This window comes from Eriocheir sinensis, chromosome 12 (genome assembly GCF_024679095.1).
Source record: "Eriocheir sinensis breed Jianghai 21 chromosome 12, ASM2467909v1, whole genome shotgun sequence".
Classification (NCBI taxonomy): Eukaryota; Metazoa; Arthropoda; class Malacostraca; order Decapoda; family Varunidae; genus Eriocheir; species Eriocheir sinensis.
Genome location: NC_066520.1, coordinates 17,806,651 through 17,829,547, shown reverse-complemented (window position 1 = coordinate 17,829,547; position 22,897 = coordinate 17,806,651). Strand labels below are relative to the sequence as shown.

The window sequence follows — 22,897 nt, the reverse complement described above, 5'->3', positions numbered from 1 at the left end:
TGAAACATTTTCCCTTATCCTTTCTGCAATATGGACATTATATACAGCACACACGGCTAAAGCATATTTTATTATGTATACCGGTATCCTATAATCACGTTGCCCAAATCAGGGTCATAGGCAGTAAATGTAATGTACGTGGTGGAGGTGGGAAGTGGTGTTTGGGGGGGGGGGGGGTCACTGAGAACTTTGCCCTGGGGCAGCACTTAGGCATGTAAGGGCTCTGGGTGTTGGAAGATAGATATACAGAAATAGAGATAAAGATATAGGTAGATATGGATATAGGTAGATACATGGGAAAAGAGAGAGAGAGAGAGAGAGAGAGCACAGCATCCATTAAATTCGAGGAGCAAGAAAAATCCAATTAAGAAATGCGTTAAACAAGGTCACACAATATACTTTCATAACTTTTAATGTCCAACACTAACTACACCTTTTCTTTTTCATTCACTTAGTTCAGTCAGAAAAAAAAGCCTCAATATTTCTGAACATCCACATCCCAGGAAATGGTTATGATGCAACAAACATTACCTGCTCTAAGATGGACCTTGGCAGAATTTGTAAGTGATTCTATAAGTATTTAACTGCCAAAACTATGAACTACCCATCCCCCTGAACCATCACTAAGTTAATGGTCATTCCACACCCTTTACTACCTAATGAGCTGCACAATAGTAAGTCTCCTTCCATGTCTATCTCTACCCTGTCCCTAATAAATCATCAATTATTCTGAACATCACTAGTTGAAGCAAGTATCACCAATGTCACCCCTAAACTGCCTCATTAACCCTTCCAAATGCAATATTAATCCATTGGGTAATTATTGTTAACTAGGTAATTATGTCTTAAAGAGAAGTCCCCTTAATGCCTGATGTTTCTTAGGGTCAATAAAGGTAGTCACCAAGAGAAGGCCCTCATCACTGCTAGTTTAGGCTCACTAGAAGGCTGTTTGCTGCCAACACTCATAAGGACTTCTCACCTGCTTTCCTGAAGTAGTGCCCCTCGTCACATTATCCCTTCAAGGCCGTGGGACCAATAGGAATGGCCATCCAACAAGTCACACGAGAAGGGTGTCCACTTGCTTACACTACCAATACTGTCAAGTGCCTTGGGTAGTACCTGCTCCTACAACGTCTTCAGGGTCCTCACTCCACACACAACTCTTCCTAGATGGAGCTCCCTGCTGAGGGGCAAACCATCGCGCAGCCACGCACAGGTTCGACTCAACTGGGAAGTCTCGAATCGCTGTCTCTTTGAAGCTGAACCCAGTTGCTGGATTTTCTTTTCAACAACATTTTGGCTAAGTTGAAAGATATTTGTCCAATGAAAGCAATGTGGGCCTATGTTCATTGTACCTATTCAAAATGTGGAGGGGAGGGGGCCTTAATACGACAACGGGTTCAAATCCCAGCCCAGATATTTTGTGGACAACCCATTCAGTTGTTCATCCTTCCTTTCTGGCATGTTAATGTTAATAGGTAGCCTACGTGGGGAAGGCAGAATGTGGTTATAGTTGGAATACGGTTTGAATCATAATTACCACTACATGGTCTTCGCTGCCTTATACTGTGCTAGGGTATGCACGGCTATGTTAAACTACCTAATAAAAAATTAGGCATTCTAGCAGAGGTACTTGTCCAATGAAAAAAAGTAGGATGTGGATGTATAATATGCGAAGATCGAGTCCCGCAGCTTTCATGTCTTAAATTTTATCCCCTTGAGGGGCTGGGAACTGGTCCTTCATAGTCCGTGAGTGCATGCCTGTGCCCTTTGCCTTGATCTTGTGGGATGCTTTCTTGGGTTACATTTAAATTTCCCTTTCTTCCCACCTCTCCTGAGACACGAAAACAGTCTCATCATGGCACACCAGGCAAACCCACTATTACTACTAGTAATGCCACACAACTACTGGGCCACAAACTTGAACTTAAGTGTCATTTTATACATGATACCTCAAACAAATTACTTTTAGTTTTAAACCCACAGGATTCACCATAATATACATAACTTAAGGATACAATAATCTTACACCTGGTATATTGACCTTTATTGAGTACAATAATTAAGATTTTACACAGGCTTGTGCGATATCAATAACATCATAGTGACAAGAAGCAAATTAGTAAGATATAAACCTTTAGGGCAATGCAGAGAATTTGGAGTCTAAAAAATTAAAATCAAACAAATGACGCCTGAGACGGACAGATGCAAAAGAATATTCCATTGGTTTGTTTCAGCAATGACTTGGAATGAAAATATGGGAAAAGGCACTTTTTTTTAAGCTTTCATTTTCTTTCTGGCCTTTTATCCACTAGAAAAATCCACATTCCCTATTAGTCATCTAACTGTTTACTCCAGTATCCCACTAACATGACATATAAGTATAAAATGGTGCCTTTACTGGACTTGTAACTACAAGCCTGGATGGGTGGAAGCTTCAAGTACAAAAAATCTTCAAGCAATGAAAATAGCGGAATGCAACACAGAACTAGCACCTCACACAATCTCGAGACTATGTACAATACAAACATTATTTCAACTTAAAGCTGTATTCTTGTTACTGCATGAATGTCATCAAACACTGTTGTGAGGAAAATCATGAAACAGCATATAGTTTTATCTTAAGCTCTAATTATGAACATGAATGCACCTATAATAATTTTTACTTGAACCTAGAAATGAATGAGACTAATGGTAAAATAATTGTGGAAAGCAACATACAATACTGGGTAATCATTCTTACAAAGATATCATTCACTGTACATATTAGTAAAGCAGGATTACCTTCCATTAGAAATGAAGTGCCTATACATAGCAGGGATGCAATACATCCATGCCCTCCCATTTCAGCCTGACTATTTAAAAACAGACACCAGACTAGGATCACCACTACTTGCAGATACATTTTGGACCCTAATATTGAAAATGCAGTTATGAATAAAGTCCCAGGCTATCAAGTGACTCAGTGATCTCCATTCACTATCAATTCAACGGGTTCTGTGTTGATCACCTGTTCTGTGGTGGAACACTGCAGAATATCTTCGGCAGCACACTTCTCAATAACTTCTACACTGGTCTCCTCATGAGCAATCTTGTTCTCGCCATTGGCCACTGAACTTACAGTTACCTCGGACTTTTCAACCTTGGCAGAGGCTGCTGCGGAGGTTGTCTTTGTCTTGGTACCTGAAGTTTTGGTCATCATTGTCTTCTTGGTTCCAACTCCTGTTGAAAATCGAACAAAACTGATTAATTACAGTGCAAAGTGAAGAGGATACATGCAGCATTTTAGAAAATGATATATGAAATGAATCAGTAAACAAGCTGATTTTACATGCCTGTATGACCCCAAGGGGTAATGTTCATATGATGGATGCACATACAGGTACTTTTTTTATACACACTGGAGCAAATGCACAGCCAAGCTGATAACCTTATACATAGAATGATGCTTGAAAATTAGCAATAGCTGCACTTCATTGGACATCAGTTACATGCTGAGTATGCATTCATCCTGGCATTGCCTTAAAAGTATTTAACACTATTAATCAGTTTACCTGTAACGAGCGCTATGCAAGTAACGAACATTCACAAATTGGAGATGAAGAAAGAATCAATGTTGGAAAAGCAAATGAAAGCTTTCAAGTGGTTAGTTATACAAGGGGGATTACCTGTGAGATGTTAGGATAGTGGAAAGTCATAGAAGGGTAAATAGCCGCATGGGGTTAGCGGCATGTGCCTGGAAAGGGATAGCTATGGGTATTTCTGTTGTGGGCATTCCGAAGACATTTCTCAAAGGGTATGTGATATCAAATTGTAGACGGTGAACACAAAATGTTAAAAATCCTTACCTGTTGTTCTAGTGGTAGTGGTAGAAGACTTGGTGACAGATGTTGCCCTGGCCTTGGCTGTAGTGGTGGTGGTTGAGGTTCCATTCACTCTTGGAGCTGTCTTTGTGAGTGTTGACTGTCCTGTCTTACTGGGAAGGGCTCTTGCTGTCCCTGGAGAAGCTTTCTGGGTGGACTTCGCTGTAGTAGAGAGGATTCGGTTTGTTGTGTTTTTAGTCTCTTTCTCGGGAACTGGTTTTGCCGAGCTGGACAATGGCTTCCGTGTCACAGTAGAGGTGGGGGCTGGTCGGGGTGTTGGTCGGGGAGCTGGCTTTGCAGTTGTTCCATTCACCTTGGTGCTGTCAGCTTTTTCCACTTTCCTGGCAGGGGCACTTACTGGCCTCTTTGCTGCAGTGGTGGTAGTTGTGGCAGTTGTCCTCGCAGTAGCAGTTGCAGGTCTTGTGGTTGTGGGCCTGCTTGTAGCTGTACTTGGCTTAGTAAGAGGAGCTCTGGGTGCCATTTGTGTGGCTGGCTTTGGAACCTTCTTCTCTGTAGGCTTGGGGGCAGCTGTTGCTGGTTTTGTGGTGGTGGTCTTTGGTAGAGGCTTTGCTGCTGGTTTGGCTGCTGCTGGCTGTCTTGTAGGAGTGGTTTTCGATGCTGTTGGTCTGGTGGTTGGGGTGGTCTTCTCAGCTGCTGGTCTGGTGGTGGATGAAGGCTTCGATACTGATCTGAGTGGTGTTGGTTTCTTTTCAGCAGGCTTTGTGGCAGTTCTTGCTGATGGAGTCGTCTTTGCTGGCATAGCTCTCCCTGGTGTTGATCGGGCAGATGTAGGCTTTCCAGGCTTGTCAGCAGCAGCTTTCGTGGACTTTGCTGGAGATTTGACAACTTCAGGTTCAGGTGTTTTTACCTCTTCCTGTGGAACTACAGGGATGACAACAGTACCATTGTTAATAAGAATTTCGTCTTTGTTCTCTGCGACTGGTGCCTCAACTTCTGGTTCTGGCTCCTTGGTAACTACAGGTGCTGGTTCTGGTTCTGGTTCTGGTTCCAGAACACTGGGCTCTGGCACAAGGATTGGAGAAGGTGTCAAAACTTCTGCGACTGGAGGTACTGGTGAAGATTCCACAGCTGGGGAAACTGAGACAGGCTCAGGTTCCATAATGGGGGAGACTGGTGCTGGGGAAGGTTCAGGTTGAATAATGTCCGGGGATATGGCTGCTGCAGAAACTGGGATTTGTGCAGGTTCCTCGACTGGCGACATGGGTGACTCTTCGACCTGGGAATTCAGTGCAGGTGAAGGTTCCTCGAGAAGGAATGCTGGCTCTGGTGAAGCTGGCAAAACTGGGGACTCTGATACTGGTGCTACTTCCTTGAATGGCGACTCTGGTGCCTGCAGTTCAGCCACAGGAGAAGTGGGCCTTGGGGATGACTCCATGGGCTTGAATTCTTCCACCTCTACCTCTGGGGACATTGGTGCTGGTGCAGGTTCTGGTTCTGGACTGGACACTACTTCAGGTTTCATACATGGAGAGTCTGGGGCGAGGATTGGTGACATTGATTCTGGAGACATAGGTGCTCTTTCTGGGGCTGGAGACAATGGAGATGGAGTATCCTCCACCCTAAATGATGTTTCAGTTTCATGAGCTTCCACCTCTTCCTTGGACAGCAGGTCCGCAGTAATGATTTCTGTGGCTGGTTGTACATTTGTTGAAAATTCATGTGGTATTTCTGGTTCTCCCTCTGACACTGGGGTACCTTCCTCAATAAACACAGGAACTGGCACCTCTGCAACTGGCTCTACCACAGGTTCAGGGATGAAAGTAAGATCTGACATCTGGTTCACAGGCACTTTAGATGTTTCCATATCAAATAGATTACTTTCCATTTCAGATGGAACTTCACTCTCTTTTTCACTTTGAGGTGATGCAAGAACTTCAACTGTAGACTGTGCATGAACTATTTCAACAGGTGAAAAATCTTCAGGCTTAGCTGGATCAGTTTCATTCTCCACTTGTCCATTTGCCATGTCAGATACACTGTTAAAGTCACCTGAAGTCTGAAGAGGATCTAGGCTCACTGGTTCTGGGGAGGAGCTCACGTACACACTGAAGGGTCCCGATGGCTGCCCTACTCCACTGCCATTCAAGTCCTGAGTATGACTTGTGGGGAAGTTTGTTCCCAAACTCTCCTCAGGAGTATTGAGCTCCACTGATGTAACAAACCCTTCCACTGACCGGGGACTCCCAGGAGCAGGGGGGCTGGAGGGAGGGTCGGTGTTATCTAGATACTCTCCCACATTAGTAATAGAAGACTCCATCAAGTTGCTCTCCTTGCTTAGTTCTAAAGAATGTTCAACAGCCTGGAATGGCTCTGGGGATTTTGTGACAGGCTGTTCAAGATCTGGTTGGAAGGACATCTGTATCTTTTCACTCTCCTGTTCTTGTGGTGGCTGGTCTTCAGCTGTAGAGGGAGACACTTTGCCATGGTCCTGGTCCATCACCTCTGAATCTTGCAGAGGAGCTGATGACCCAGGAACCAACACATCTTCAGCCTGTAAAATTATTTTCAATTAAATATCTGACACTGTTAAAAACTATTTACTTTTATAAAATCCTAAAGTGAGTGAAGCCATTGTAAATTACTGCTGCTGGTAAAACCTCAACGAAGAGATGAAAAGAACTTAAATTATACCACATTATTTCTGCTACATCACTCACTTCAATAAATTATATGTTTTATATATAGCCAATAATAATTAGTATAAAGTATTCATAAGTCAAGAAACAGATTTAAATAATAGTAAAATTTCATCAGACAAAGTATCAAGCATGCACTTCATTATTCAGTATGATTAAATTTAATCAACAAGTAAAAGGGTTGAAGATACACTAATCACATAAATAGAAAATAAAAAAAAGCTAAAGAAAATGAACACCTTAGTCATTATATTTCTGAACCTGGCAAATTCCAATAGTATGCTTCCTCAGTATTGAAATTATCTTTATGGCTGAAGTTAATTCAAACAACTGATTACACCTTATTTGCTCCTGTTAATCCCCCCCCCCCCCCAAAAAAAAAAAAAAATAGAAGTTGCACAGGAAAAAAAAATAAAAAAATTCAAACAGACATCAATAGGATTCTTATATGACCTTCAATATGATCCCAAACCACCCACCCTCACCTAGAACTGGGACCACCACATGAGAGGCAACAATCCCAACGGCCAAAGACAAACACTGGTTCTGCCTTACCTGAGGTTGAGTCTGGAGATCCATGCGGTAATATGACCACTCCTCTTCCTCTTCGTCCTCTTCCTCTACGTCGCCCGCTTCGCACACTTCGTCTGGGATACTGTCAAGCTCAGCGAGTGCAGCATCAACTGAAAGAAGGAAGACACATTGTAGGCGAGGGGCAGCCATGATGCATATGTTGAAAGATGGAAGACATATTGTTGGGGTTAGGCAGCCATGATACATATATTGAAAGATGGAAGACACATTGTAGGGGAGGGGCAGCCATGATACATATATTGAAAGATGGAAGACATTGTGGGGGTTAGGTAGCCAAGATACATATATTAAAAGAAGGAAGACACCTTGAAGGCGAGGGGCAGTCGTGATACATATATTCAAAGATGGAAGACATATTGTAGGGGAGGGGCAGCCATGATACATATATTCAAAGATGGAAGACATATTGTAGGGGAGGGGCAGCCATGATGCACATACTGTAAAATGGAGGACATTATTGCAGGGGAGGGGTAGCCATGATACATATCCTGAACTAAGGATACCCACATATTAAGGGAGGGACAGCCATGATACATAAACTGAACTGAGGAAAACCACATAAGGGAGGGGCAGTCATGATACATAAACTGAACTGAGGATAACCACATAAGGGAGGGGCAGCCATGATACATAAACTGAACTGAGGATAACCACATAAGGGAGGGGCAGCCATAATACATAAACTGAACTACTAGGCTGACCACATATTGTAGGGGAGGGGAGATTGACCAAAGAGAGGAAGAACCAGAATAGGGAATAAAGGAGATAATATGGGGGAAAAAGAGTCTGAGACTTTTGTTGAAAATCCTGAAGCTGGGAATAGAGGAGCTACAAGGACCAGAGAGGAAGAACCAGAATAGGGAATAAAGCGGATAATGGGCGGGGGCAAAAGAGCTAGAGACAGTTAAGTTGAAAATCATGAAGCTGGGAAGAGAAGTTTGATAATGGTGGAGATACAAGGACCAGAAAACCCCGATAGAAAACAAAAAAATCGCCATTGAGTTTGAAATGCGTAGACTGAAGTGAGGAATTATATGAAATGGAAAGCAGCAGAACACGCCCAGCAGAAACATCAATAGAAAGCACAAAGAAAGGAGCCACGAGTTTGAAAATACGTGGACTCCATAGACCAAATATGACGTCGGACGCATGCAAGACCACTACACACCCACTGGAAACACCAATACCAATCAGGGACAAGGAATTCACGGCCACAACCTCTACAACACATATGACACTGGCTCTACACACATGGAAGGCAGGACACGGCACTGCACACCCTCCCTCACAGCGGTCTAGGGTACACTGCCGCACCGGCCAGCTGACTGCGGGGCCCCGGCTGTAGATATCGTTACCTATCTATCATCTTTACCTCCCTCTGCTGCTTCACTACTTTTAATTGATCCCAGGCTTCACAAGCAGGTCTAGGGATGTCCCGTGCAAGCATTGGGTACTTTAAAAATGAATGGAAAATGCCTTGTTTGAGAAATTAGAGATGTCACCTAGTTGTCATTTCTACCTCCCTCTGCTGCTACCCTACTTTCAACTGGCCTATATAGCTCACTAATAGGCCTAGTGATGTCCCATAGAAGCATACAGCATCTCAAACTGACCGAAAATTATGTTTTTTGAGAAATTAGAAACCATGCAACTAGCAACACTGTCTACCGGTCTCAGAGTACAGGGCTGCCAGACGAAAGATTCAATCCACTCGCCATACTCAATTCTCTTATAATACCAAGAATAAGCTCAGTATATTATCGTGGCAGCTCCATTTGGCCATATATCGGTCTATACGGCATGCAGGATAAGTGGAAATACTACAGACAGCATGAGAGCAATGTCCATGGAGTTTCAATGAGTCATCACTATCAGATGAGAAAAATATATAATTAGTTTGATAGTATGATTGTATGGAAGATTACTATGTGTGTGTAATGGCGTCTGCGTTCTGCTCGTACCGGCTCGAGTGCTTTTGAATATCTACCGTAGAGTAACCGATCAAGTATGTAGCTAATCATTCCTGGCTCCCTCTCTTAAAGCTGCTTCACTCTTAGCTCAGCACAGCCACAGGGTTCATAGTACTTTCAGACACTACTACCTCACACAACTATTTTCAAACGCCAATAAATAGATCTGTCGGGTTCCAATGCGTATTATTTTAGGGTCATGGTACAGAGGAAGGGTCGAACTACCACCAAGGTTATAAAACTACCCATGGAAATGCCCGAAATTCTTGTGAAAGGCTTGTCAAATGTGTGCTTGGGCGCCGAAATGATTGAGAATGTGGCCCTCGATGTGGAGCGGCAGCCGGTCAGACCAAGAGACGAGGGGATGGCAGCTCAGTTCAGTGTCCAAGGCATTTAGCAGATATAATGTTAATGATGATGACGGTGATGATAGTTAATAATTCATTATATTTCGTGCAGTTCAAAACACGAGCTTCCACGAGCCACTAATAACAAGCAAGACGACGATAGTGGTTACTGATGATGCCACAAGATGATAGCCTTCATTCTGCAAGCACTAATTACGTGATCGTTTAGGTCTAATCAAAGCTAATGACAAGCTCGGTTATTGCCCATCACTCTGCACACCGCATAACGGGATACATACCAGACAGCCTTACTATAACGTTCCCTGGACAAATTTAATTATTCCACGATGGATTACTCACACTAACGGCGGGAGACTGCACTAGCTAGGTTCTTGACGCAGTACGAGCACCGTGCCTTAAAACCGGTGGGACTACATAGCAGCTACATTACGTAAGTGTTGCGAAGCGTGGAGGAATTAGGATACACCAGTAAGGCTTCCCATTCTCCCTTGCTTTCTTTCAACGGTCGAGGCAGGTGATGCGCGGTTGTGGCTACCTGCCTACGTTAATTCAAAACATTATACTCTGACACAGATGTGCTTTGACCCCTTGCAAATACATAAACGTTAAACAGGAAAAAAATTGAGGTGGCAGCCTAGGTAAGAAGTAATGACAGGGAAATGCGAAATGAATAAGAAAATTCCAACCAGGACCCTGAACGCACAGTAAGCACGAAAATCGATGAATTCCAAGAAGTAAAAACAGCCAGCGTATATCCATACACTCACTACCCTGAATTCTCTCGGTCGCGTGCCAAACCCAAGCAAATTCTCGCATGATAAGAAGGTACGCGACCAGGCCAGGGTACACGTGCAGCAGTGGAGCGCGTAAGACAGGAGGGGAGCACGAATCCAGAACCACAGTCGACCACCCGATCAATAACCCTCACTCATGGAAGTCACCCCTTAGATACGAACCCATGCCAGCTGGGGCGCCGGGTCGTCTCTCTACACTGGGCCACTATTTTACTTTGTTATAACGGTATTTAGTTGGGGTAATAGATGAACTATGGCGAATTAAAGCAATGGGAGGTCTTTTAACGACTTGGTGTAATATGATCTCGGTGATTTAGGTTATTTTTTTAGTATCAGTACACACAAATTCTCTCTCTCTCTCTCTCTCTCTCTCTCTCTCTCTCTCTCTCTCTCTCTCTCTCCAATCTATTTAAATGCGAAACTACTCAAGACATTATTATAAACTACTGTTGTTTAAGAAGTTCTACAGTAAAGGGATTGGCAAAACGAGGCACTTGGGCAGTTAAGGATCGACTTTCTAGGAGATTAACAGGCCTGGGGAGAAACAAATGGGGAAACTTGCGAGTGATATGAATGGTAACTGAAAGACACGAGAACTTAAAGGAAAATGAAATAAAAACCATGAATGAACAAATTAGACGATTCCAAACCTGTCAGCCACACACGCCGTCAGTCACATCCAACACACCTGTCTGCCCACATTTCAGACACACACCCAACCCCGCCCACTCACACCTGCCAAACACACCCACACGCACTCTCCGCCCACCATATATGTCAGGGCCACACGCCAAACCTGCCCAGTCATGTCAAACTAACGCTTACACACACACACACACACACACACACAGATATACACTTTTAGAATATATAGTTTTCGATTTTTTTCTAGCAGTTTTCTCAGCCTCATGTGCCACCCGCGTCTCGCTATCCATGTCTAGCACATCCTCCGGTCAGAGCATCGCTAAGAGAGCTTAAGGTAGAGTCCTCCTCTGAACTTTCCTTTTTTACTTTCTCCTCTTTAGAATCAGTGAACACAGACGGACCAAAGGTGACTTTTACCCATCTCCCTCCTTTACTACTATCTGATGATTCCCAGGTATCGTAACAAAAACCACCAGGACCCCCTTCACTCTTAGGGGAGGCAACGTCCTCGCTTAAAGAGCTGCGAGTATCGTCATTTTCAGCGAGTGCCTCTGCGAGTTCCCCCTCCTCTTCGCTACTACTAGATTCGCTCTCAACGCACTATCTCGGAACTTATATATCTCAATCTACACGAAATGGCTGAGGGTGCGTGGCAACGAACCTTCTCTATCGCTTAGGTTTGGGGCCTCTAATGGCGGAAGTGTAATTGCGTGCAGAACTAAAAAATACTTCGAGAATCTGATAGTCCTCACCGTCATCGTCATTTGTAGAGTCGAGTATGTGCTTCACCTCCTTCACTGCAGGCCCGTTCAAGCTCAGGAGGTTGTCATTGATAAGAACGGTATACTCTTGCATCCTCGACGCGCCGCTTAGAGCTGGTGTAGCCGTGCACTGAATCACTTCCTCGACGGCCTCTGTTCCAGGCACTTCCTCGGTTGCCTGCGCGCCAGCTACTCCAGGCACTTCCTCCTTTACCTGTACTACAGCTTCCCCGAACAGTTCCTCGGTAACATCTTCGCCTTCAGACACTTCCGGATTCACTTCTTCATCTTCAGACACCTCGTTTACCTGTACTACAGCTTCCCCGAACAGTTCCTCGGTCACATCTTCCCCTTCAGACACTTCCTGATTCACTTCTTCATCTTCAGACACTTCCTCACTATCATCTTCCTCAGACACTTCCTCGATCACACTTATTTCAGCTTTTCTAGGTACTTCCTCTGCTGCCTCTGGTCCAGCTTTCCCAAACACTTGCTCGGTCACATCTTCAGCTTCTTCAGACACTTCCTCGGTCACATCTGATTCATCTTTAGACACTTCCTCGCTAGCATCGGATTCATCTTCAGACACTTCCTCGTTTGCATCGGATTCATCTTCTCCAGACACTTCTTCGGTCACATCTTCAGGTTCTTCAGACACTTCCTCGCTAGCATCGGATTCATCTTTAGACACTTCCTCGCTAGCATCGGATTCATCTTCAGACACTTCCTCGTTTGCATTGGATTCATCTTCTCCAGACACTTCTTCGGTCACATCTTCAGGTTCTTCAGACAATTCCTCACTCACACCTGCTTCATCTTCAGACACTTCCTCGATCACATTCACTTCAGCCTCTCCAGGGAATTCCTCGTTTGCTTCAGCTTTCCCGGAGACTTCTTCGCCTACATCTTCAGCCTCTTCAGACATTTCCTTGTTCTCATTTGTTTCAGCCTGTCCAGACACTTCCTCACTCACATTTGCTTTATCCTCAGACGCTTTCTCGATCACATTTACTTCAGCCTCTCCAGACACTTCCTCGATCACGTCTACAGCTTCAGACATTTCCTTGTTCTCATTTGTTTCAGCCTTTCCAGACACTTCCTCGCTCACACCTGCCCCTTCAGATTCTTCCTTCCTGGCATCTACAGCTTCTTCAGATTCAGGTTTCGCCTGGCCCTCCATTCCTTCCACTGCACGCTCTCGCTTTTGTCTCAGCATCTTCCTCTTGTACCTTCTCTGGCGCCTCCTCCTCATATTCTTGCGCCCAAGGCATCCCGAAAAGACATCGTCGTCGGTCTCTTCAGAGTCGTGGGAGGAAAAATCAAACCGGACAATTTTCTTGGTGTTATGGAGCTCACAGCCACTCTCTGAAGAACACGTCTCGAGCGACGGCGAGCTGCAGGACACACCGTCGCAGCAGGAGACAGCGGAGTCATGGGATGAGTTAGAAGGCAGAAGCTCCGAGCCCTTTTCACTGGATGGGAACTCGCGAGTGATCAAGTCTCCGTGACGCTTGCCCTTCCCGGTTGTCAAGGGCGATGGGGCCTCTGAACCGGCCTCCTCCTTGCTCTGGCTTCCGCTCCCTGCGGTTGACTTGCTCTTCAAAGCGGAATCCGTCTGACTTTCGTCTAGAGCAGCGGTCTCGTCTTCGTTCCGGGTCACCTGACTTTTGATCTGGTTGCCATGACCCGCTGCTGGCTTGTTTTTCCTGCGAGAGCCTCTGTGCCTGGCCATCACGCCGTGCACTCACAATCACTTTCCAAAATAATGTTATTAGAGACGTATAATAGGAGTGGCACTAGACTGTTTATATTGAGTGGCACCAAACAGTTATTTTGATTGTCAACAACTTTTTAACACTGGCGGCTTGACCCCGACCAACGCACACACCACAACACAGGGCAAGTCCTTCCTCCAGCAGATATGCCTGTGCTTGCAAATATCGTTCTGAAGCACTGCGAGGCGGGTTGAGTGTCAGGATAAATACGATAAGTTTCCAAACACACGCGGAGGCACAGAGGCAGATGAAAGTTTTCTCGTATCTGGCCACGCACGTCCTTACGTCGCTCTCACTAATCACGTTAACCAAGGAGCAGAAGCCCTCTCAAGACTCCAGCCGGTCTTCTAGTGTCCTTAATATCCCCGCGGCACAGCTAGGTAACAATCCACGCACGGCGGCAACGCGGGAGTAATGAGCACACTCAGCACACTCGATCGGAAGGCTGATCAGCGGCGTCCGACAAGGGGAGCACCGCGACACTGAATGAGCCGAGATGAGAGATGAAAGAGACACAAGACCTCTGACCACTCTCCCTGAGGAGTTAGTAACACCTGGAGGGCGGTTGCGGCCGAATGAGGTGGAGCAATGTGGGGGTGGGGGAGCGGAAGGGAAACTGGGGCTGAGGGGGATGGACCTCACACGGGATCAGTCGGGTGTGGGAGCCTTGGGCAAGAAGGAGGCGTGGACGGATTAAGAAGGAAACAAGGAAAAATAGACGATGACAAGTATGATAGAGGAGGCTTGGCCATGAAAAGGAAGGTGTAAGGTAATAACAACGGACGCGGTGTGACCATGACTGAAAACAGCGAGCGGCGTAGAGGGAGAGAAAGGGCGCGGAGCAAGTCTACCTGACCGAGCTGTAGGCTTAGGAGAACCCGTCGCCATGTGTCCCGCTAAGCCTTGTTACCCTCAACGAACGCACCTTACCTTTGAAGAAAAATAATAAAAAAGAGAAAAATAGGAAAGAAAATAATACGAGGTCGATGCTGAGAAAAATAAATAAAAAAGAAAGAGAAATACAAACTTCATAATCACTCTAACCCGCCTTTTAGCCACGTGTTCACAGCTACTTCATACCCTCTTTAACATACCACAAACAAACAAACAAAAAAACCGAGACATGGATGGGGAGGGAAGGAAGTGGATTGAAGTGGGAGGAGATGGGCGTGGGGAAAGAGGGAGGCAGATTAGGCAGCGGGGAGTGACTGGGGCTGAACGTTAAAGGAGGAGGAGGAGGAAGCGAGAGAAAGGTGGGGCAAAGGAGGGGGAAGAAGATGGCATGTTTTGTGGTGGTGGGGGGGGGGGGGGAGGAAGACGCGGAGGGTGGAAAGTGAAGTAAGGGAGAGGAGGGGGGTGGAAAGGTGAGGTGTGACGGGAGGGTGGGCAGGTGAAGGACGGAGTGAAGGAGGGGGAGAGAGGGAGGTGGAGCCGGAGGGGAGGATGGAATGGCCAAGGAAGAACGTGGGAAGGAGGAGGAGGAGAGAGGGGATGGCGAGGGAGGCATCTTTCCACGTGGTCTGGTTCGCCACAATAACAAAGGAGGCGACTACTGCGTCCTCTTCCTTGCCTCTTCCCTCCCTTCTTCCTGCCCGTCTCCACCCACTCGTCACGCCATGGCCTTGCCCCTCTCCTTCATGACCATCCTCCCCTCAACGCCTTGTTTAACTTCACTTGCTGTCGTTAAACTTGTCTTATTCTCCCCTATCCTGTGCTTCATAAATTTCACAGAACTTGTCAGCCACCCGGCCTCTTGCAGTTTCCTTATGTTCTTATGTTAGTGTCACGACATGCCCCGCCATACCACGAGTCCTTCCTCCAACGCTTTGTTTCACTTCACTTCTTGCTGTCCTTAACGTGTCATTTTATGTAGTATCTCGTTAAATTTAATACATCCCATTTTTGTATCTTTAATGTTCCCTTCATCCCTCCACGGTCTCTCTCTCTCTCTCTCTCTCTCTCTCTCTCTCTCTCTCTCTCTCTCTCTCTCTCTCTCTCTCTCTCTCTCTCTCTCTCTCTCCATGGTTCAAAGTCTGGTTTCCCCTTCACTTCCTCTATTGAAATTCGTCGTTCTATTCCTTATCCAACGTCACGCAAATCTCCATCGTCACATTCACAACAAAACAAACACTATCAAACTCCCTATCATCCCCACGAAGCGAGTTTGCAGCAGCGACCGTGAAGCGAGCGAGCACTTTTTTTTCCATTAATCATTTTTGTCCTCTATTTTGTGCGAGAGTTTCACCATGACGGAAGAAAGATCAAGGAAACGGCGAGGCAACCAAAAACAGGCTCGCGTCCGTTGCCATCAGTTCATTGGCATTTCGCGCATGGATAAGGCCGGTAATCTAAGCCTCTGATGGAGCACATGCAACGGGGAGGAGGACGAGAAGTGGCTGTTTACCGGGTCGTTACGTTATATCAATTTTGGTTATTATGAAGGACATTGTTATAAACTGCTATGATGCACGCTACACTGTCTCCCTCTTTCCCTATGTATCTATCCACCTATCTATTTCGCTCTCCTCCTCTGCCGGTTCTACGGAATTTCACATCATTTTGTTCTGCATTTTATTATATTTACTTCATTTCACTTGCCCTGGAGTACTGTTGTGTTAATTAGAGCTAAAGAGCCGTAATGGTTGCTAACTAGTAGACTTACGTTTCTTTATAATATACTTAGTGACTGCAACTTTCTCTCATAGTCTGCTTTCTCTTAAACTTTCAAGATATTATGGTATCGCCTGACCTTTTAATTTCGTACAAGTATTAATTAACAGTAATGTGGATGATTTGCCCTTTTGACCTGTTTTTGAAGCCTCGATTAATTGGTTTTATTGACCTTTCTATATATTTTCTTACGACTGAGTTTCTAGTGCAATACGTCGATTTAATTAACCGTGAAAACCCAACACTTCTAATTAACTCCGTCGCAAGAATTAAAAAAAAAAAAAAAAAAAAAAAAAAAGCCAAACTAGCCACACAACAGTTAACAAATACTAACACGGCGTTCAAAGTGCCTAACGCTATTCTGCTTTCTACTACGCTTTCGAAACAATAGTCGCAACAGCATTCCTACGATCGAGAATAACAATCGTGCTGTGTCCCCCACATGCCCTGTGACCTGAAGTCCCGCGGGTTGCATCGATCGTCAGGTGCGGCGCTGCAGGTTCTCGAGTGCAACACCGCCACTGCACCGTACACACGACACCATGGACGACACACACACGAACACACACCTTTGTTTGGTCCCACGAAGGAAAACAGCGATTAAAATACAGATGACGTGTCCATACAGTCGAGAATCTTTTCCTGCTTGTTATTTTCTTTGTTGAATTAGCTGACATTCTATTTAGGAAGTTTTTTTTTTTTTTTTTGTGTGTGTGTGTGTGTGTGTGTGTGTGTGTGTGTGTGTGTGTGTGTGTGTGTGTGTGTGTGTGTGTGTGTGTGTGTGTGTGTGTGTGTGTGTGTGTGTGTGTGTGTGTGTGTGTGTGTGTGTGTGGTTTCTTCCCATACAATCTGAAAATAATCATGATTTTTCAGGAACATGATTATTTGTCGCTATACTCGCCATGTTAGGGACCGTTCCGAAGCGATGTAAAGTTGTGATAAGTGTAAAGCCGGGAAGGAAAATTGTGGCAGAGGGGTTATTACACTTTACAGTAGATGAAACAACTCAAGGGTAAAACAAACAGAAAATAAAGCCAGTTCAGAAGTTCCTATGATACCAAATATAAATGAGCGGCCAAAGGAGAGAGGTTAATGTTAATCTAGCCGGTGCAGGATATACTCACGCAACATTTAAAGGAAGGGCCGCTCCCAGACTCACAAAACATGCCCTATTAACATGTTCTATGCCTTTCTAATATGTTCTATACCTATGTACCCTTGTTGAAAAAAAAAAAAAAATCATACCTTAACGAAGCAGAAACTTTTTAAGACGTCTCCCCCCTAAAATAATACAGGAATATAGAACAGGGTAATTAAATCAAATTGCAACCCTCGTCGTAACGCCTTCAACGAGCCAGTCGTGACACACTTTTCCGTGAAGCACCGCATGATAAACAGCCGGCACAGGGAGGTCAGCCCCGCCTGTGTTCAGCTGTGTGGAGGGGATATTGGGGAGGGGAGGGGCAGCATACCACACCTTCCTAATCCCCACACTCCTTCGACCCCTGAGACACTCCCTTGCTAACCCATCTCAGAGGCTACAGACCATATTCTCAAACATTTCGGCGCCCCAGCACACATTTGACAAGACTTTCATAGGAATTTTGGGCATTTCCAAGGATCGTTTTTGCCCCTTCTTCTGTATCACGAACCTAAAATACCACTCATTAGAACCCGACTGATCTCCTTGGAAATAGTTGATGTGAGAAGCGGAAGCGTCTGACAATATTGACCTAATACGTATATATACACTCCCAGGCCACTCCCTTGCTAACCCCTACCAGTGACGAGGAGCGAGGTCCCTTTCCACCCTGCCACGCCAACTATTATATTAGGGGTTGCGTGTGGCTCTCCTATTCAACATTCCTGCACGTGTGACCCATTCCCATTTGTCAAAGGCCAAGAACAGACATTACAACACATTTCGTAACAAAGGGTTGGAAGTGAAACAATGGAAACTACACAAAATAGGGGACAGTCTAATTTTGCTTCATTTTCAGCTTTTTGTTTATTTACATTTTTTTTTGTTCATTAAAATTGCTTGCATGTTTTTTCTCTCAAGTTGCAGATCATATATAATAATTGTGTCCAATCCAATTAAAAAAAGAGAAAATATGGGAGTAGTCTAATTTTGGTTAATGCTTCAATGTTTTCTTTCAGTTTTTGGTCATTCATATATTTTTTCGTTCATTAAAATTCCTCGCATGTTTTGTTCCCAAGTTACAAATCATATATAATAATTAGGTCACGTCAATCACAAAAAAGACACGAGATGAACTTAAGACACTTTTTTCTGGGTCTCTTTCTTCCCCTTTGAACTATTGTGTAACTCCTTCATGACTCCAGTGACGTGTAGGGGCGACTTGTTCTTATGTTCTTATGACTTCCGGGTGTGGTTCAGGAAAAGCAACACTCATCACGCGTGTCGCCCGTTGCTGCAGTGTTCACCTCATCAGGAAATCAACCGGCGTGCCTATCTTCCCTCCTCCCCTCCCCCCATCCCTCCTTACCCCACGACCCGACCAGCGGCAGAACAAAAACAGGGAACAAAAAACATGACAACCCGGTGGACTAATTACTTCGATCTGCGCTGCGTCATGGCCCGTTTCACTCACACGGAAGGAAACTGAACTGAACTGAAACCTGATTATAAGAGAACGGGGGAAGAACCTCACGATATATGTCCGGCTTCTTAAACATTTCAGCGTCCAAGCACACACACACACACACACACACACACACACACACACACACACACACACACACATGATAAGGCTTTCGTAGAGGTTGTGTGGGCATTTCCATGGGTAGTTTTATGACCCCGGTGACAGCATGACAAAGTTTCTGTACCGTGAATGTAAGAAAACACTCACAAGAACGCGATTCATCTCAATTTCGGTCTTTGGAAGTTGTTGATGTGAGAGTGGGAAGCGTCTGAGAAAACCGGCCATAGAATCTAGACAATCAAAAACAAATTCATATCTCGTTAAGCCTTCCCGAAGCAACGAAGAAAATGGAAAATAATTAAAAGTAGGTAAAATGACATAACTAGAACCAATACAATCAGGAAGCGAGTGTGGAATCTTGACTCCACCCCAGGGAAGCTCCGTCCACTTGCTTGGCCGATCAAGAGTGGAAGGTCACGTTGACAAAATAAAGGAAAAATAATAATAAAAAAATCGTCACGCCAACCGACTCGGGAAGAACGGACAGACAACGGTCGGACGGACTGAGGTTCATGGCCAGGGAGTGAGGCGTGAACGGTGCCGGCGGCGGTTGACAACTCTTCACAGTATTGATGAGTTTTTGAGGAGGAAAGGAAGAAAAAAAAGTGCAGTGTAAAAAAAAAAAAAAAGAAAAAGGAAAGAGCCATGATCAACCCACACTAAACTATTCAATACACTAATAGACAAGCAATGACAAGATGGATATAGGAAACAGGGCACTTCAGGAACTAATATTTGATCATTATCGCTTCTATTATCATTATACAAAGGAACCGTTCATTTTTTTTACTCAATGGACCTTTTAATCACTGTTCAGCCTCTCTTTCCGTAGATAATAATAACACGAACAAGCCGTCATACTTAAACAAATCCTAATCATCGTATTCTTATCGAAAATGAAAAGAAAAAAAACATGGTGACTATATAGAAAACGCTTTAAAGACTTGAAAAAACAGGTAAAGATAAACAAATAAAATAAAAAAGTGAATAAAATTTCGTATCAGCGGGGTAATTAGGGTGCAGGTGAGAGGCAGGTGACTCAGGTATAAGGGCGGGTCAGGTAAGGCTGAGAAGAGCGGGGCTGGAGAAGATGAAGGGATAGGGGAGAGAGAGAGAGAGAGAGAGGGGGGGGGGGGGGCGGGGGAGTGGATTAAGTGACTAGAAAGGGGAGGGTAAGGCGGGTATGAGGAGGAGACATAGAGGGAAGGGAGGCTGGAGATGATGAAAGCGCGGCGGAGTGAAGGAAGAGATTAAGTGACTATGAGGGGGAGGAGGAGACAGAGGGGGAAGGGATGAGGACAGGCCAGGTCAATCATCAGAGAAAAGGAGAGTGGTTTTGAGATTAGGGTTCAGGTGTGGCTGTCTAATTAAGGTCAGGTGGCAAGCAGTGCTACCGAAGCCAACGGTGCTACTCCCCTTAAGACAAAGAGAGGTAAAGTCAGGTGACGTGAGGTGATTGTAGGTGCAGGGTGGGAGGGGCTGGGGTAGGGGAACGATGGGGTCAGGTCACATGTATTCAAACGTCAGGCTCTCTCTTCCACCCGTAAAATTATATACTCCTTCCTTTTAATAATTAGTTTGCTTTCCCTTTTCGCCTTCTCCCCACTCTCTCCCATATGTAGATAAACACTTATTACTCACACATTCTTATTTCTCTCATCTTTCCTATTGTGTCTTCACCTCCCCCAATCTCTTCTCCTTTACCTCCTCTCCTAAATAAATAAAAACACACAATCCCTAACAGACACACGAAACGATAAGAAACAAGAAAATGTTCTCTTTATCTGTTAACACTCGTATCTATATCAACACTTAAGCAATCTCCAATGACGCATAACTTTAAAATTGCAAAAAAAAGATACATCGCTCAATCTATCGAAGCACAACTACTATGTAAAGCCGCATCCTTATAAATAAAGCACCGATATTGTAGACTGGTATCAGGTCAGGTTTCTTTAATTACGTTACTGATTAAGAGCGATAATTAATTAGGAAAACGTAAAGGCATAACAATGAATAATGAACCCCTTGAAAAATAGAAAAAGGGATGGAAAGCTGGTATAATTACACATCTATAACCATTTTACTTCGCAGAAACAGAACACTAGAAATAGGCGTCCCATCTGGTCTACATCATGACTATTCACAGAGAACTCGACGCCAAGAACATGTAACACGATAGCGCTGAACCTGCGTGCGTGAATGTGTGTGTGTGTGTGTGTGTGTGTGTGTGTGTTTGAACGCAGGCACCACGACAGCCAAGGTCAGTGAGTGCCATGCGTGGGCTGAGCTTCGTCGCTTGAGGGACTTGAAGGCTTGGTGGGGGCGACCTTGGACCAGGGGCGTCTGACATACTTACACATATTCTTTTTTTCCTTCTTCCCCTCCGTGTTTGGGCGTAACAAGGTTTTTCGTATGCGAGTGTCATGCTTCACAATACCTCCCCAGCAATTTTTTTTTATTATAAGCAAGCGATTCAAGGAATACAGAGGGAGGAAGGGAGGCTGATGATGTGAAGGAAGGAAAGAACTACAACGCTGCCATGACTAGACTGAACTTGCAAACGAGACATAACATTTTGACAACACGAGTAAACAAGCCTACGGAGGTCACACGCCCACCTTTGAAACAGCCGAGACTAGAGGACTTATTCAGATTTTATTTACAGAAAAGGTGGACGAGTTACCTTATAAGAAAGACGGAAGGAGATGGTGGAGGCAAGATACATACACGCAAATACAGAAGATATATACGAAAATAAAAATGGAGTTGCCAGGTGGACTTTTTCTTTCTCAGTGCATTACTTATATATTTACACTTTTTTTTTTTACTCCTATCGTCAAGTTAGCAACAAGAGACTAACCAAAGGAGACCACTTCCCTCCACCACCACTACTATTTTGCACAACTACACTTTCCACTTCTCCATGTTAAGAATCAGTTGTGGTGGTATTGTAGCGGTCTGAGAGGCGGTGTTGCAGGCGGGGGCGATCAAGGTCAGACCAAAGGAATGAAAACACGCAATAATTTAGCCCCTGAAGACGAATGAACAAGGAGGAAAAAGGTAGAAAGAAAAATGTGAAAAAAAGAACAGGCGGAAGAAAGGACGGAGGAAAAGAAGGAAGAGCGGAACGTAAGAAAGAGCATGCATGGATAAATAAAAATATAAAAGAACGAAAGGAAAGAGCGATCGAAGGAAGGACGGAACGTAAGAAATTGCATGCATGAATGAAGAAAAATATAAAAGAACGAAAGGAAAGAGCGATCGAAGGAAGGACGGAACGTAAGAAATTGCGTGCATGAATGAAGAAAAATATAAAAGAACGAAAGGAAAGAGCGATCGAAGGAAGGACGGAACGTAAGAAATAGCATGCATGAATGAAGAAAAATATAAAAGAACGAAAGGAAAGAGCGATCGAAGGAAGGACGGAACGTAAGAAATAGCATGCATGAATGAAGAAAAATATAAAAGAACGAAAGGAAAGAGCGATCGAAGGAAGGACGGAACGTAAGAAATTGCATGCATGAATGAAGAAAAATATAAAAGAACGAGCAGAACAAACGGCGGAAGGAAAAAAAATGAAGAACGGATGGTAAGCGAAATAACACGCACGAATGGATTACCAAAGAAAACGGAAAAAAGAAAAAACAAAAGAGAGACAAACAAACCACAAAAACAAAGGACGGCGAACATGTCTATTTATAAGCAAAGAAAACAAATCACAGGAAAAAAAGAACAACAAAATGGAGAGAAACAAACAAACAAACAACGGCGAACCAGTCTATTGATACGCAAGTCTGGTAGTGTACAACAGGAAAAAAAAGAGATAAAATAAAGAGGTTTGGGCGTAGCATCGCGTAGTCTACAGTCTAGTTTGCATACTCACCCTCCTCGGCGGTGGGCGTGGGCGCCTCGTGGGGGTTGAAGGCCTGTTCGTTGTCCCCCTGGGCGGCAATACCTTCGTCGGAGTCGGAGTCACGGGCGGCGGACAGGTTAGGCGCCTCGCTACCCTCCATGGGCTCCTGCTGCATCTGCGAGGGTCAGGAGAAAGGAGGATGGTTAGAGAAAAGAAGG

At 44.6% G+C, this 22,897-nt stretch overlaps 1 protein-coding gene across 10 annotated transcripts in view; it reads right to left on the bottom strand.

The window, feature by feature from the left end:
• Positions 1-2,032: 2,032 nt before the first annotated feature.
• LOC126997517 (proteoglycan 4-like) overlaps positions 2,033-22,897 on the bottom strand; it is a 291,843-nt gene continuing 270,978 nt past the window's right edge. For 8 of the 10 annotated variants that reach the window (XM_050858650.1, XM_050858651.1, XM_050858652.1 and 5 more), the window contains 4 exons: positions 22,710-22,854; positions 7,076-7,203; positions 3,849-6,375; positions 2,033-3,222 (listed from right to left, as the gene is read on the bottom strand). In XM_050858650.1, the coding sequence (XP_050714607.1) occupies positions 2,963-3,222; positions 3,849-6,375; positions 7,076-7,203; positions 22,710-22,854 (3,060 nt within the window). In that variant the 3' untranslated portion in view covers positions 2,033-2,962. Of the gene's footprint in view, positions 3,223-3,668; positions 3,737-3,848; positions 6,376-7,075; positions 7,204-11,643; positions 13,400-22,709; positions 22,855-22,897 lie in introns of those variants that run through there. The other 2 variants (XR_007752168.1, XM_050858649.1) reach the window with 2 other exon arrangements.